At 53.5% G+C, this 16,577-nt stretch overlaps 1 protein-coding gene across 1 annotated transcript; it reads left to right on the forward strand.

The window, feature by feature from the left end:
- Positions 1 to 169: 169 nt before the first annotated feature.
- RGL3 (ral guanine nucleotide dissociation stimulator like 3) lies at positions 170 to 14,588 on the forward strand (the record flags this gene model as incomplete). The annotated part of the gene is made up of 19 exons (XM_081092707.1): positions 170 to 202; positions 570 to 683; positions 1,207 to 1,430; positions 1,591 to 1,644; positions 1,757 to 1,971; positions 7,011 to 7,153; positions 7,238 to 7,453; positions 8,130 to 8,233; positions 8,326 to 8,410; positions 10,027 to 10,083; positions 10,193 to 10,279; positions 10,477 to 10,509; positions 10,591 to 10,712; positions 11,370 to 11,465; positions 11,565 to 11,633; positions 11,721 to 11,817; positions 12,462 to 12,584; positions 12,688 to 12,802; positions 13,782 to 14,588. The coding sequence occupies 19 exons, from the start codon at positions 170 to 172 to the stop codon at positions 13,904 to 13,906; spliced, it is 2,112 nt and encodes a 703-aa protein (XP_080948833.1). The 3' UTR covers positions 13,907 to 14,588.
- Positions 14,589 to 16,577: the final 1,989 nt, after the last annotated feature.

Consider the following 16,577-nt stretch of genomic DNA (forward strand, 5'->3'; position numbering starts at 1 on the left):
GGGGTCCCGCTGGGGGCATCCGAGAGCCGTGGGTCCCCCGCCCCTTCCCGCCCCGCCCCCGAGCGGCCCGTCCGCCCCGCCCCGCGGCCCCCAAGTGCCCGGCCGCTGCCCGCCGCCGGCGGCCCTTCCGCCTCACTCAGCCGCGCTGCGGAGCGGACGGGCGCGGGCCATGCTGCGGACGGCAGGGAAGGAGCTCGCCCTGGTAAGGGGACCAGGGGCCCCGGGACCCCCATTCCTGGCGACCCCCGATGCGGGCTCCAGGAGCCGGTGCCCAGGACCCTCTCTCTCGGCGAGCCGGACCCTCGGACTCGCTCGAGATTCCCTACCTCGGGCCTCGCGTCCCCCGGTTCAGTGAAGTGGCTCCTCGGAGCGATGGAGGCTGGGCTCCGAGGCGCCCCCACAGGCCACCCCATCCTCCCAGGGCCGGGAGCGGGGTGCTCGCAGCGCCGGGGGGCTTGCCCAGCCCGAGTTACACACACTCCGGGGAGGCCCGGCCTAGCCCCAGCGGGAAAGGGGGGCCCGGCCGGGACCGACCTCCCGCGCGCCCTGAGCCCCCCTCCGGCGCCCAGGCGCCGCTGCAGGACTGGGGCGAGGAGACCGAGGACGGAGCGGTGTACAGCGTCTCCCTACGGCGGCAGCGCAGTCAGCGCCTGAGCCCGAGGGAAGGGCCAGGCGACGGCCAGGTGAGCGGGGACTGGAGGGCGGGGCGGGGCAGGTGAGGCCGGGGCGGTCGGGTGGAGTGGAGAGCCCCGCTGGGGCCCAGGGGCGGGCGGGGCCTGGGCGGCCAGGTAGGGTGGGCGGCCAGGTGAGTGGGTAGATGAGTGAGGTGAGCCAGGTCGGACCGCTTCGTGAGCGGGACCTGCGGGCAGCGGCCAGGTAAGCCGGGTTAGTGGGGCGGAGCTGGAGCGGAAGGGCTGGTCTCTAGGAGCAGCCGGGTGAACGCGGGTGGGGCGGAGGGCAGGGACCGGGACGGCCAGTGAAGCGGAGCTGGAGAGCTGAGAGCAACCTAGGGGCGGGGCAGCGGGCAGGGCCGGGGCGGCCAGCGGAGTCCAGGTCATTTGTGTGAGGTGCAGGGTAACTCTGGGGGCCAGATTCCGAGGAGTGGGCGGGGTCAGATGCAAGAACCCTGCTAGCAACGGGTGTGGCTGGAAAAGGGGTGCTCCAGGGGCCACTCCTCTGAGGCATCATCACCCCTCTGCCTCGCAGGCCCCCGGCCCCCATGCCAGCACCTTCCTCCATTACCGCACCAGCAAGGTGCGGGTGTTAAGGGCGGCGCACCTGGAGCGGCTGGTGCGGGAGCTGGTGTCTGTGGACCGTGAGCAGGACCCGGGCTTCGTCCCTGCCTTCCTGGCCACCCACCAGGCCTTTGTGCCCACCGCTCGGGTTTTGGGCCTTCTCCTGCCACCACCTCCGCCGCCCCTGCCCCCCTGGTCAGTACCAATGGGGAAACCTCCACGTTCCCACCCCAGACCCTCACTGGGCCCTCCCTCGGGTTTAGAATCAGGAAATCCCCCCACCTCAGAACCCTTCTCCTAAGCATCCCCCCTCTTCCGGACACCCTTCTTCACCTGACTGGGGGGCTCCTTCCAGGGTAGAGATCAAGAAGACAGAGGGACAAGATCTGAGCTTCAACAAGAACCTGAGGTTGGTTTCCCACGTGGGTAGCTGTGGAAGGTCCTAGAGGTCAAAGGCTGGACTGAGGTGTGGGGGCTGCAGAGCTCCCAGCTGGCCTCTGAGGCCTTGCCCCTCTGGCCAGGGCTGTGGTGTCTGTGCTGGGCTCCTGGCTGCGGGACCACCCTCAGGACTTCTGGGACCCCCCTGCCCACTCGGACCTGGGCAGAGTCCGAACCTTTCTGGGCTGGGCTGCCCCACTGGGGGCTGAGGCCCTGGAAGCAGAGAAGCTGCTGAGAGACTTCCTGGAGGAGGCTGAGCAAGAGCAGGAAGCGGAGGAGCAGCCCCAGGCTTCCGCAGGTGAGGGCTTTGGGGCAATGACAGTGTCCTGAGCAGGCCTTTCCTGATTCATGCCTCCCTCAGGGGGCTCCTCCCCTCAGGGAGCTACAGATCTTAGGCAAGGTTCTTTTTCTTTATTTAAAGAGTATATTTTTACTAGAGGCCCGGTGCACAACATTCATGCACTTGGGCAAGGGGGGAGGGCTCCCTTAGCTCGGCCTGCCCCCTTTAGCAGTCCCGGAGCCCTCGGGGGATGTCCAACTGACCCCTTAGGCCCACATGCAGGCCTAAGCCACAGTTGGACATCCTTAGCGCTGCTGGGGAGGCGGGCTGCTCCTCTGGTCTGCCCCCATCTGGCTTCTGGCTGAGCGGTGGGAGTGCACTGACCACCAGGGGGCAGCTCCTGCACAACCAGTTGTCCCCCTTTGGTCTATTTGCATATTACCCTTTTATTATGTAGGATTGATTTCAGAGAGGAAGGGAGAGGAAGAGAGAGAATCATTGATCAGCTGCCTCCTGCATGCCCCCCACTGGGGATTCAGCCCACAACCCAGGCATGTGCCCTGACTGGGAATCAAACCATGACCTCCTGGTTCATAGGTTGACACTCAACCACTGAGAAACACCAGCCAAGCTTTTTTTCTTTATTTTTAAAAAATATGTTTTTATTGATTTTTAGAGAGAGGGGAAGGGAGAGGGATAGAGAGATAGAATCATCGGTTGGCTGCCTCCTGCACAGCCCCTACTGGGGATTGAGCCCACAACCTGGGCACAATCTGGGTGTGTGTACTGGCCTGGAATCAACTGTGAACTCTTGGTTCATGGGTTGATGCTCAACCACTGAGCCACACTGGCTGGGCTAAACAAGGTTCTTAATCTTGTCTGAGCTTTAGTTTTCTAACCTATACAATGAGGAAAATACCCTTTGTCTAACCTACTGGCACTTATCTAGCAGCTCCCTCCCACTTCTATCCTAACTACAAAGATGCTCCATCATTGGTTCAGAATGCGCTGCATTTTAACTACGAATCATTCCATTACTACTTACCTTAGGAGCCACAGAAATCTGGATTCAAATCCCAGTCCTGCCATTTGCTGACTGTGTGACCTTGGATACGTCACTTCACTTCTATGAACCTCAGTTTCCCTACCTGTGAAACGGGGGTGATAACAGAACTTACCTGATTGCCTCTTCATTCATTTAGCTGATATTTAGCCACTGTCTTCCATGCACATAACAGCGGACAGGAGCTCTCAGTTCCCCGGGGAAGACGATCAGTAGACAAGTAAACATACAAACAACGAGGGCTTGGCAAAGAGTAATACTTTCATTGTTATTGTTATCAGTGATTCTTATTAGAATGTACCACTTGTAATGAAATATGTATGAGAAGCCATACTGATATGTTCTTGTATAGTAGGGGTCAGCAAACTGTCTGGTCTTTTATAGAAAAATCTACCAACTTCTGATGTAGAGAGCTTTGGGGACAGGAGGGAAAAAGATCCATAGACTTCATTCAAGTCTTTGTTCAGTTGTCACCTTTCCAGACATGCCTTCTCTGAACCCCTCCCAACAAATTTATTCTCCCACGCTGTGCCCTTTGAACCTGCCTTATTTTTCTGCATAGCGCTCATTGGTTTTGTCCCCACCTCTGTCCCCAGGGGCAGGAACAATGCAGATTTGTTAACTGAATAATTATATATCCTGCTTATAAAGTATCATCTTTCACCCATCTGTGTTCCATCTGAGCCCTATCACGAAAGCATCTGTATCCCTAATCCCCATCCTGTAATCCTCAGGTAATGGCTGCATTTCTCTCCTCTTTACAAAGTAGCAGCCACTTCTCCCACCTGATGAAACACTCAGTTATTTATATACAGGGCTGGGCAAAAGTAGGTTTATAGCTGTGAGTTCATTATTCTTGTGTTATTAATTATTGTATTATTTTCCATATGAACAGCTGTAAGCCTACTTTTGCCATACCCTGTATATCTTATTCTTCCATCTTCTGGTTATTAAGTGTTTTTCTTCCTCCGCTCTCAAGATTTCACCAGCTGCCTTAGCCGGTTTGGCTCAATTGATAGAGTGTCAGCCCTCGGACTGAGGGGTCCTGGGTTTGATTCTAGTTAAGGGCAATTGCCTCAGTTGCAGGCTCAATCCCCAACCAGTTCGGGAATTGGGGGTCAGGAGTTGAGGCTCCTGTGGGAGTTGACTGGTCGATGTGTCTCTCTCACATTGATGTTTCTCTCTCTCTGTCTCTCCCCCTCCCTTCCATTCTCTCTTTAAAAATCAATGGAAGAAATATCCTCAGGTGAGGATTAACAAAAATAAAAAATATATAACCTTCATGCCCACAATCATTTCCAACAAAATCAGCAATAATTACTTAATATCAAAACATGGCCAGTCTCTAGTCAAATCCCCGTATTTGTCTCTACATTGTCTTTTTTACAGTTGTTTCTTTAAAACCCAAAGATCCATTTAAGGCATTCAGTTGTGTTTCTTGGGTCTCTTTTAGTCTATGACAGTCCCCTTTGCCTTTCATGTAATGACAATAGGAAAAAAATGGGTCATTTGTCCTGAGCAGTGTCTCACATTCTTCTGCATTTGCCTGTTTGCTTTCTCATGGTGACATGTGGTATGTTTCTCTATCCCCCATATTTGCTATAAGATCTGAAGGTTTGATTAGATATAGTTGCAATTTTTTCCCCAATGCCACTTAAAATATATATACATACATACTCTTGCTTTTATGTGTGTGTGTGTGTGTGTGTGTGTGTGTATTGATTTCAGAGAGGAAGAGAGAGGGAGAGAGAGATAGAAACATCAATGATGAGAGAGAATCATTGATCGGTTGCCTCCTGCACGCCCGTTACTGGGAATCGAGCCTGAAACCTGGACATGTGTTCTTGACTGGAGTCGATCCTGGGACCCTTCAGTCCACAGGCCAATGCTCTATCCACTGAAACAAACCGGCTAGGGCCCAATGCCACTTTAAAAAAAAATGTAGCCCAGCCAGAGTGAGCCGGAAACCCAGGCATGTGCCCTGACCAGGAATCAAAACATGACCTCCTGGTTCATAAGTCGACGCTCAACCACTGAGCCACGCCAGTCAGGCCCAGTGCCACTTTTTAAAAAACATATATTTTATTGATTTTTTTTTACAAAGAGGAGGGAAGAGGGATAGAGAGTTAGGAACATCACTGAGAGAGAAACATCGATCAGCTGCCTCCTGCACACCTCCTACTGGGGATGTGCCCGCAACCAAGGTACATGCCCTTGTCCAGAATCTAACCCGGGGCCCTTTGGTCCACAGGCCGATGCTCTATCCACTGAGCCAAACCAGTTAGGGCCCAATGCCACTCTTTAAACTAATATTTTGCAATGCCACCTGTCCTTATTTGAAATGAAAGACAAGTAAGCAGACTTATTCAGATAATCTTAAAATAATAATATGATGTTGTAACTGTAATACCAAGGAAAAAGAAAACGAAAGCAATTTACACAAGGAACTATGCCCATTGCTGTGCTGGTGCTTGGGCATGCCTCACTAGAGGTCATGTTGGAATTTCGCCGGTCGGAAGATCATGGTGAACGTGAGGCACAAACACCTGCTAATGCGGGAGAGTGCACTGGCCACGTGGACGCAGTAGCATAGATGTTGTGACATCAGTTCCCAAAATGCTGAGCAACACTTGCAATTTCCAAACAAAACAAAGTTAGGGCTTTCACAGTCCTTGCATTCCTGGAGCCAAAATAATTAGTGTTTATGAGCAAGATAGTTGGGTGCAAGGTGCAGATTACTATAAACAGGGTTTTCAAGGACACACATGGACAAAAAGAAAAAGTAGAATAGACAAAAAAGAAAAACAAGGGGGGAAAAAATGGACACATATGTAATACCTTTGTAATACTTTAAGCAATAAAATAAATAAATAAATAAAAATAAAAATAAATAAAATTAAAAAAAAGAGAAACAAGGACAGCAATGCCTCGGAGGGGCATTTGGAGGCTGGGTGGCACAGTTCTCCACATGCAGCGAGAGTCCAGCTCCTAAGGTGTCCCCTGTACTTTATAGCAGCCTGGTATGCATGGTCTCATTTGATTTTTTTAAAAAGTAATGTGGGAGGGGGGGGGTCAAATAAAAAGAAATGCAGATGAAGAAAAGAAAGCGCAGAGAAGTTTAAAGGCTTGTTTTAGTTCCCACAGCAAGCCCAGTGGACAAGTTTGAATTTGAACTTGGCATTTTCTGACAATAACCTTCCCCAACCACCAAGTTATACCATCTCTCACCAAAAGAAAAGGGCAAGCGCGGCTGGTGTGAGCTTCAACCTAGGAGGCAGGAGGTCATGGTTGGATTCCTGGCCAGGGCACATGCCCAGGCTGAGGGCTCAGCCCCAGTGTGGGGCCTGCAGAAGGCAGCCGATCAGTGATTCTCTCCTCCCTTCCTCTCTGAAAGGAATATATATGATTTTTTCTTTTTTTAAATATATTTTATTGATTTCTACAGAGAGGAAGGGAGAGAAGTAGAGAGTCAGAAACCTCGATGAGAGAGAAACATGGATCAGCTGCCTCCCGCACACTCCCCACTGGGGATGTGCCCGCAACCAAGGCACATGCCCTTGACCGGAATCGAACCTGGGACCCGTGAGTCCGCAGGCCGACACTCTATCCACTGAGCCAAACCGGCCAGGGCTGATTTTTTCTTAATAAAGTCACAAAGCTCTATTTTCTACGCTAGTCTTTGAGCACCTGGCTTCAAATCCCTGCCCTGTCATTTACCGAACTGACTTAAGGCAAATTGCTCCTCCCTGCCCCAGGAAGGTGGGTAATAGGTAGTACCTGGCTCACTAGTAAGTGTGCTAAATTACCGGGTTAAACCACACTACGTGCTCAGTGAACGTTACTGTTGCTTCAAGTCCTTACAGACATTCAGGGAGGTCTCCATTTCCCAGATGAGGACAGTGAGGCTCAGAAACGCTTAGGGACTTGCCCTGGGTCCCACAGCCAGTCCGGCATTCACCCTGGAGAGTTTTAACCCCCTCTAATGTTCCCTTAGGGCCTCCTGGGACTGCCCGGACCCCCAGCCCAGACTCCCCCGAAGGCTACTTGGAAGAGGAGGAAGGGCTGGTGCAAGAAGGCCCTGAGCTGCTGGACTTCAGTGCAGACCAAGTGGCCGAGCAGCTGACTCTGATGGACGTGGTGAGGATGCAGGAGGGGCGCCGTGGGGGTGGGGAGGAGGGGCAGGTCCGGCTGAGCACAGATCCTACCCCCACCCCCTTTCAGGAACTCTTCTCCCGCGTGCGGCCCTGCGAGTGCCTGGGCTCCGTGTGGTCCCAACGGGACCGGCCAGGGGCCGCCGGCATCGCCCCAACTGTGCGCGCCACTGTGACTCAGTTCAACCTGGTGACCGGCTGCGTGCTGGGCTCTGTGCTCGGGGCGCCGGGGCTGGCTGCCCCGCAGAGGGCGCAGCGGCTGGAAAAGTGGATCCGCATTGCCCAGGTGCCTGTTCGGGGGCGGGGCCCAGGTACCTAAGAGAGGCTGGCATGGGCGGAAGGCGCAAGCCTGGGGTCTGGGGGTGTGGACAGCATTGAAGCTGGAAGGTGCCAAGGGAAAAGCCGAGGACAAGGCTGTGCCAGGCTGGGGCCGGGGTCGCCGAGGAGCGGGTAGGCCTTAGGATAAGTGGATGGGATGGGTGTGACCGGGCGGGTACGGGACTGGAGGAGGGACCAAAGCCCAGAGAAGGGGACAGGGGTCCCGATAAAGACTAGGTAGGGGCGGGGCAGGAACCTCTGGTCAGAGAGGAAGAGACAGAAATGAGGGCCCTGGAGAGGGAGGGCGCGTGGCCCGAAGAGGGAGTGGAAAGGTTGAACCTGGCCTGAGACTTGGGTTCCGAGATTAGGGGTCTGGGCTCCGGAGAGATGCCGCGGGCGCCTCTAGTGCCCACAGAGAAGTTAGAGCCCGAGACAGAAGCCAAGGTCAGAAGTAGGGGCTGCGGGGGGAGGGGCCGGGCAGCAGGAGGGACTCCGGAGCAGAGACGGTCCTGGCAGCCTGCCTGTCCGATGTGGGGCCAGTCGTAGAGGTCGGACCTGGGGTGAGAAGTCAGGAGACAATCGGAGGCGGATTATAGCTGCTCAGGCTTGGGGTTTGAGCGGCGCCCCCCCCCCCCCCCCCCCAGCGCTGCAGGGAACTGCGGAACTTCTCCTCCCTGCGCGCCATCCTGTCCGCCCTGCAGTCTAACCCCATATATCGGCTCAAGAGCAGCTGGGGCGCTGTGAGCAGGTGAGCAAGGATGGGGAGAGAAGCTTGGGCGAGACCTCCCTACCCTCCCAGCCCTGACCCTCCCAGCCCTGACCCTCTCCTGTCCCCCACAGGGAACCGTTATCCACGTTCAGGAAACTTTCCCAGATTTTCTCGGATGAGAACAACCATCTCAGCAGCAGAGAGATTCTTTCCCAGGTACAGAGGCCTGCCGGGGGACCTGGGGCAGGCAAGGCAGAGGCTGTCCTTGTCCTAACGTTCAGCGTCCTTCCCTGCACCCCAGAAATGACCTTGTCCTTGTGTGTGGGCAGCCCGAGTTTTTACTGCCTCTGCTGCCCTCATGATAGTTCACACTTGCTAACCGCCTTATTTATTCATTCAACAAATACCAGAAGTTACAAGGAGAAGGTCACTCAAGGCTAGAATCACAGCGAAGAGTGAAAAAAAAAAATTGACTTTAATAAGCAAAACTAGCAAACGTGTGCCCACAGATCAGACTTACTGTAGGCAAGATCGAGGTTCTAAATGCAGTTAGGTTGTTAGGGTGAGTCCAGAAAATATGGGACAGTCCTCACATTCACCTCCTGCAGGTCCCTACCCAGATGTTCCCTCCGAGATGCCCTCCCTGTGCCCCCCACATCTCATTCTTTTTTAAAAAAAATATAATTTTGTTGATTTCCAAGAAGAAGGGAGCGGGAGAGAGAGATAGAAACATCAATGATGAGAGAAAATCATCAATTGGCTGCCTCCTGCAGGCCCCTCACTGGGGATCAAGCCCCCCAACCCGGGCATGTGCCCTGACCAGGAATCGAACTGTGACCTCCTGGTTCATAGGTCACTGCTCAACCATTGAGCCATGGGGCTGGGCTCTATTGTTCCTTTCTTATCTCTGAGTATCCTTAATTACATGTTAAGTTTGGTTGTTGCTCTCTCTTCCTCCCTGATGTCTGCTCCATGAGGCGTGTTTTTGTATGTTTTACTCACTACTGCTACCCCAGGAGCCAGAGCAGTGCCTGGCCCAGAGCAGGCTCTCAATTAATATCTGTGAGGGAATGAATATCTTAAGCAACAAGGAACTCTGCGTTAAGCACCTACTGTGTACTAGGCACTATGCCAGGAGGCTTGGCCAGGAACTAGAGAGACACAGCTCCTGCCCTGGGGGTGGGGGTGGGGGGTAATCAGGCCCCAGACAGGGGGGCCCACAGGGCAATGATATAATTAACCAGGCAGAACGATGCCATGAAGGCAAGTTCAGGGCATTCCCAGGGGATTGCCTGAGGGCCTGGTCCCTCAGACCTAGGACTAAGATTCTCACCTGTGCTGAGGCTGTCCTCGGGGGCCATGGCACCCTCAAGCCCCACCTCGGGTCATTCTCAGTGGGGCCTACTACCCCCTGCCACTGCTCCCTTCCTCCCCCCCCCCCCCCGCCCCTCCCCTGTTCACTTTCCTTGGAGCGTGACCTTTGCAACTGGTTTGTAATTGCTAAAAGCAAAATGGGCCCGGCCTGCATGGCTCAGTGGTTGAGCATCTACCTATGAGCCAGGAGGTCACGGTTCAATTCCAGGTCAGGGCTTATGCCAGGGTTGTGGGCTCGATCCCCAGTGTGGGGCATGCAGGAGGCAGCCAATCAATGATCCTTGATGTTTCTCTCCCCCCCCGCACCCCCCCCCCCCGCATCCTCTTTGAAATTAATAAATATATATTTAAAAATAAATAAATAAAAATAAAAGCAAAATGGGTGTGTATTGAGGCTTCTTCCCTGAAGGAGAGGTCCAAGAGACCCCAGATCTGCTCAGTTCTTCTCCTGCCCACAGGAGGAGGCCACTGAGGGACCCCAAGAGGAGAATACGCCCCCAGGGAGCCTGCCTTCAGTGAGTGGTGGTAGTTTGGGGTGGGGGACAAGCAGGACCCTCATGGAAGGGGATGGAGCGTGATGGGGTCTGTGATGGTGGAGAGTGACTGGAGCTCTGGGGGCCACAGAAACTGCCCCCAGGCCCGGTTCCCTACCTTGGCACCTTTCTCACGGACCTGGTTATGCTGGACACAGCCCTGCCGGACACGCTAGAGGTCTGACTCCTGACCCTTGACCCCAGTACCATTTGCCCTCAGCACAGTGGGCTCCTGACATCCCACCTTTGACCCTTCCTGCAAACCCAACCCCAGCTCCCTTAGTGCAGTAGGGCTCCTGACATCCCAACCCTGACCTTGACCCTCCATCAGTCCTTAATCCTGGAGACTCCAATTCAGACAAAGTTTTCCCCCAGGGGGATCTCATCAACTTTGAGAAGAGGAGGAAGGTGAGTGGGCACTGGGGCGGGTGTGGGAGGGGCCAGGGTGGGGTCAGGGCAGGGATGAGGTCTCAGAAACCATACCCTCAGGAGTGGGAGATCCTGGCCCGAATCCAGCAGTTGCAGAAGCGCTGTCGGAGCTACTGCCTGAGCCCCTGCCGGCCCATCCTGGCTGCCTTGCGAGCCCAGCGCCAGCTCAGTGAGGAGCAGAGGTGACCACGCTGTGGCCTGGCCCAGCCCCAGCTCGACTGACCCTGATTTGCTTACCTTGTACACCTCTCCACATCCTTCTAAGGCCACCCGCCTCCTGAGCCTTGACCCCCAACCTGTGTCCTTGCATTATCTACAGCCCAACTGAGGGCCCCAAATGACCTCCAACCTTAAATTTGACTCTATCTGACTTTCTGACTTCAACTCAACCATCCCTTCTGTTTTCTTCCCACCTCTGACTTTATCTGACCCGAGATCCCATTCATGACCCCCATCTGACTCCGAGCCCAATCACTGACCCGCAATTTTGAGTAATTGACTCTGACTTTGATGTATATTTGACCGTCCAACTCAACTATCCCAGTTATTTCCTTCATTCTGGGGAATCCATGACTCCAGTGATTGATTACCTGACCTTGAATTCTATTCTTGACCCAATTTGACTCCTCAGTCCCACCCGTGAATCCCTGTGTGACCTGCCAGCCAAGCCATCCCATCTCATTCTGAATAAGACCCAGTTTCTTTATGACCCCATTTACTACTCTGACCCTGGTATTTGGTGCTCAGTACTTGGCTGTTCCCCACAATGTCCAAACCCAGCTCCCAACTGATTCTAACTCTCGTCTCCCAATGCCCCCATCTGCACCTTGACCCCTCAGCTACCGTGTCTCCCGTGTCATTGAACCACCAGCCGCCTCCTGTCCCAGCTCCCCACGTGTGCGGCGACGAATCAGCCTCACCAAGCGTCTCAGTGCGTGAGTCTTGGGAATGTGGGTGGGGTGATATGGGCAGAGACAGGGGGCTGCTTCTGGCTCTGAGTTTGGCCTCATCCTCATCCCCTGTACCATCCTCAGGAAGCTGTCCAGAGAGAGAGGCTCCTCTCCTGGTGGGAGTCCTGGGGACCCCTCATCCCCCACCTCCAGGTGAGCATCCTGTTTAGTGAAGGAATTGGAGATGCAGGGTCAGAGGTCGGGGTAGCCACACCACCTCAGGCTCTGTGTCTCTCCCAGTCTGTCCCCAGGGTCTCCCCCATCCAGTCCTAGAATGAGGGACCCTCCTCCTGGAAGTCCCCCAGCCTCTCCAGGGCCCCAAGGCTCTAGCACCAAGGTACCAGTTCTGCCTGTGTGTGCATTTGGGACTGTGGGCACCCAGGGCTGTGTGTGTGTGTGTGTGTGTGCGCGCGTGTGTGATTTGAGGCCAACATACGAGACTGTACTCACGCTTGGCTCAGCACTGGGGGTGTCTGTCCAAGGGACCATGTACATTTTCATGGCCCTGATTGAGAAATTGTCCCTCCATCTGGCTTGTGCTAAAATCTGGACCTGTGTGTCTGCTCGCCCATGGTGCAATCCCACGTTTTGTTAGAACTGGTGTGTCTCCAGGAATTTGCATTCCTGAAGCGGAAATCTGGGCATGAATATCAACCATATCCACAGGCCCATGTGCTGGCTGTTCATGGATATGGACTTATATGTGTGCAGCAACTGTGAGCATATGTATGTACTCGCTGTTCTGTGTACATAGGATATTTTGTGTCTGAACATGGGTGTGTGTTTATCAATCGTGTATATGTGTGTAACAGGAAATGAAGGTTTGTATGTGATGGGATTGCACAGATGTGGACTTGTGTGTATGTGCCCTAATTGTGTGTCCCCTGGCTTTGGGTGTGTAGGGGCATGTGTTGAATGCATTAATAAGGAAGGGGCCTAATGTTCTCCCACTGCTCAGCTCCCATCCCCCACTGCTTACAGCTGCCCCTGGCTTTGACCCTGAGCTGTCCTGGAATCCCCCACGTGGGGCAGCAGGGCTCAGAGGCCCGGGTCATCCGAGTCAGCATCGACAATGACCATGGGAACCTGTATCGGAGCATTCTGGTGAGGAACGGGGCCAGGGACCTGCTGAGGGCGGACCTGCTGAGGGCAGCCCTGCCCTCGGGGCTCAGACGGTCACATCTGACCTCCCGCTTTCTTTTCCCAGCTCACGAGTCAGGACAAGGCCCCCAGTGTGGTGCAGAGAGCCTTGCAGAAGCACAATGTGGCCCAGTTCTGGGCCCGTGACTACCAGCTCTTCCAAGTCCTTCCGGGGGAAAAGGGTGAGCAGGGACAGCTCGGAGCCTTGGTTGGGGGGCAGCTGGGAGATGGCCCTAACAGGGCCAGGAGGTGGTACAGGCACAGGGCAGGAATAAGATAAAACTGAGTGGGGGTAAGAGGCAGTAAAATATTTGTTCCTCAATTATATGAGTCATGTGGTTATCCTGGCTCAGTGCAAGGCAAGAGGGCACCTGGGATTATGGGGAAATGAGATTGCCCAGGGTTAGACAAGAGGGACTGTAGAAGCTTGTCTGGGCTTAAATGAATAGGATCACGAGGTTGCTCAGGCTTCACGTGGTGGGGTGCAAGACTGAAGGGGCTCTGGGCTTTAATTTGAGGGGAAATGAGTTTGTCCAGGCTCAGCCTGGGGAATCTGAAGGTGTCTGAACATGGCCCAGGAGAAGGCCAAAAGTATTGAAATTCAGGGTAAGGGAGCATGAGGTTGTTCAGTGTAGGAGGTTGTCCAATTTTTGCAAGGGAGAGTGAAGAGGTTGCTATATTAAAGAACACGACATGAAGTAGGCTGGACGTTAGGAAGAAAGGAATATATGAGGCTCAGTTGTCAAGGGCCATAGGTTGTGCAGGCTGGCAGTAGGAAGTCAGAGTTATCCAAGTTCATGGTAATAGCAGCATGACCTTGGCTGGGAATTGGCTATGAGGAGAGGGTGGGGTAGGAAGGAAGTTGTTAGGGATGGGTGGCCTGAGTTTGCCCAAGCTTGTAGTACAGGTTGTCTAGACTCCAGGGGAAGTGGCGGGAAGTTGCCCAGGTTTGTGGTGGGGAGGAGACGTGACGTTGTGCAGGCTTTGAGTGGGAAGTTGTCCAGGTTCCCAATGAGCGGAGAATGAGGTTGGCTTAGCACTGGCTGAAGGGACCCAAGGTTGTTCAGGCCTCAGGGTGAATGGCAGAAGGTTACCTAGGTGCCTTGTGGGGGAAGTATGCGGTTGTGCGGACCTTTCATGATTATGTCCACACCTGGCCAGAGCTCCTGATTCCCGACAACGCCAATGTCTTCTACGCCATGAGTCCAGCCGCCCCTGGAGACTTCATGCTGCGGCGGCGGAAGAAGGAGGAGGCCCAGCACACAACCTCAGTCTCCCCGACCTGAGCTGGCTCTCTCCTGCCTCCAGGACACAGGTCCCATGGGCAGCTTCTCTCACCATGGGGGCAGGAAGGGCACTCCTCTCCCAGAGAGCTCCCATTCCCCAGTAGAGTCCATTACCTGTGGCTCCATACCCTGTGGTCCCCTCCCCCCAACTTCACTGGGCCCCATCCCACTGACCCTCTTGGCACTGGATCCCTATTCCAAAGTCTTCAGCTCACAGGGTGGCTGGTGGAGAGCTCTATTGTATGCTGGGGGTCAGACCCTTCCCTAGAGAAAGCTTGTAACTGTTGGAGATGCATCACAATGGACAGAAGTAGATGAAAACAGTGACCAAAGATATGAAACAGGAGTCAGTCTTTTTTGTTTGATGCCTGTGCCTCATGTTCATTCTTCATTAAGATTAAAAAATGTAAAAGAAAAGAACCAAGGCCGAAACCGGTTTGGCTCAGTGGATAGAGCGTCGGCCTGCGGACTGAAGGGTCCCAGGTTCGATTCCGGTCAAGGGCATGTACCTGGGCTGCGGGCATATCCCCAGTGGGAGATGTGCAGGAGGCAGCTGATCGATGTTTCTCTCTCATCGATGTTTCTAACTCTCTATCTCTCTCCCTTCCTCTCTGTAAAAAATCAATAAAAATATATTAAAAAAAAAAAAAGTCCCATTAGAGCAGTGGTTCTCAACCTTCCTAAAAAAAAAAAAAAAAGATTACAGCTTTGGCCGGTTTGGCTCAGTGGATAGAGCATCAGTCCTCAGACAGAAGGGTCCCGAGTTCCATTTAGGTTAAGGGCATGTACCTCGGTTGGTGTCTCATATCATCCATGTTTCGGTCAAGGCACATGCCCGGGTTGTGGGCTCAATCCCCAGTAGAAGGCATGCAGGAGGCAGCCGATCAATGATTCTCATCATTGATATTTCTATATCTCGCTCTCCCTTCCTCCCTGAAATCAATACAGTACACAACATGCTACTCTACAGGCTTTTTAAGGGGGAAGGGTTACTATGAGTATTAAGACCTTAGTACTAATTGGGTGTAAATAACAATATCTTGAACTAGCTTAAGCAAATAATAATCTATATATATAAAAGGCTAACATGCAAAGTGTCCCCACGGGAGTTTGACAGGGAGACCGGGAGTTTGCTCGCTATGACGTGCACTGACCACCAGGGGGAAGCGCAGAATGAAGGAAGGCCCCAGCTGGCAGCCGGAAGGAAGGCCCTGATTAGCCCTGATTGCCAGCCAGGCCTAGGGATTCTACCTGTGCATGAATTTCATGCACTTGGCCTCTAGTTGCTATATAATGTAATATGTCCATTTTATCTCAATAAAAATAAAATAATTGTTATTCTTATGGAGTGCTTACTATGTACCAGGCTCTGTTCTAATAATCTATCTCATTTAATCCTCATAATAACACTGTGGAGTAGGCACTATTATTTCACCCATTGTATACATGAACAACTGGGACTAGGGAGGGTTAAACTATCCAAGGTGACAGGGTAGGTGGCAAGGCTGGGGTGCGATGTGCTAGAACATGTGCACTTAGCAACTGGCTGGTTAGCCTCTCAGAATCACAGTTTACAGTTTCTGTCTTTCTTACACACACAGTCCAAATCCAATTTCCTGAGGAAGAGATTCTCTGAATCACTTTGTTTTTTGAAAGTGCACAGGTAGCCCTGGCCGGTGTGGCTCAGTTGGTTGAGTGTCTTCCCTTGCACCAAAAGGGTGCCAGTTCGATCCCAGGTCAGAGCACATGCCCAGGTTGCAGGCTTGGTCCTGCAGTCCAGGTGTGTATGGGAGGCAACTGATCACCACATTGATGTTCCTCCCTCCCTCCCTCCCTCCCTATCTCCCTCTGGCCCTTTCTCTCTAAAATCAATAAAAACATTAAAAAATAAAAGTGCAGGGTACTCAGGCATAGCTCTACCCCATAACTAACAAGATCTGTATCTTTACATCTCTTAGTGGGGCTTTTCTCTAATCTTTGCTTCACAAATATTCCGCCCCTCCCCCAACAAATATTTCTTGAGCTTCTGTGTACCAGTCTTTGTTCTATGTGCTGGGAACACAAAAATGAACAAAACAGACTACTGAGGGCAGTGAATCAATAACAAAACATCCTACACATTAGATGATATTACCCACAGAGGATGCAAAATCTACACTAATAAAAGGGTAATGTGCTAATTAGACTGGGAGACCTTCCAGGAGACCTTCCAGACAAAGCCATGGTGGTGAGGCCGAGGCAGTTAGGGGCAATCAGGCCAGGAGGGGAGGGCAGTTGGGGGCGAGCAGGCTGGTGGGGGGGCAGTTGGGGGTGAGCAGGCTGGTAGGGGGGGCTGGTGGGGGACCGTTGGGGGCAATCAGGCTGGCGTGGGGGGGGCAGTTGGGGTGAGCAGGCCAGTGGGGAGGGCAGTTGGGGGGTGAGCAGGCTGGTGGGGGGGCCGGGGGGACCGTTGGGGGCAATCAAGTCAGTGGGGGGGCAGTTGGGGGCGATCAGGCCAGCAAGGGGGGGCAGTTGGGGGTGAGAAGGCTGGCAGGAAGAATGGTTAGGGGCAATCAGGCAGGCAGGCAGGTGAGCAGTTAGGAGCCAGCAGTCCCAGATTGTGAGAGGGTGCAGGCCGGGCTGAGGGACACCCCACCCCATGCATGAATTTTGTGCACCGGGCCACTAGCAT

The sequence above is a fragment of the Myotis nattereri genome, assembly GCF_964212035.1.
Source record: "Myotis nattereri genome assembly, chromosome: 5".
NCBI lineage: Eukaryota > Metazoa > Chordata > Mammalia > Chiroptera > Vespertilionidae > Myotis > Myotis nattereri.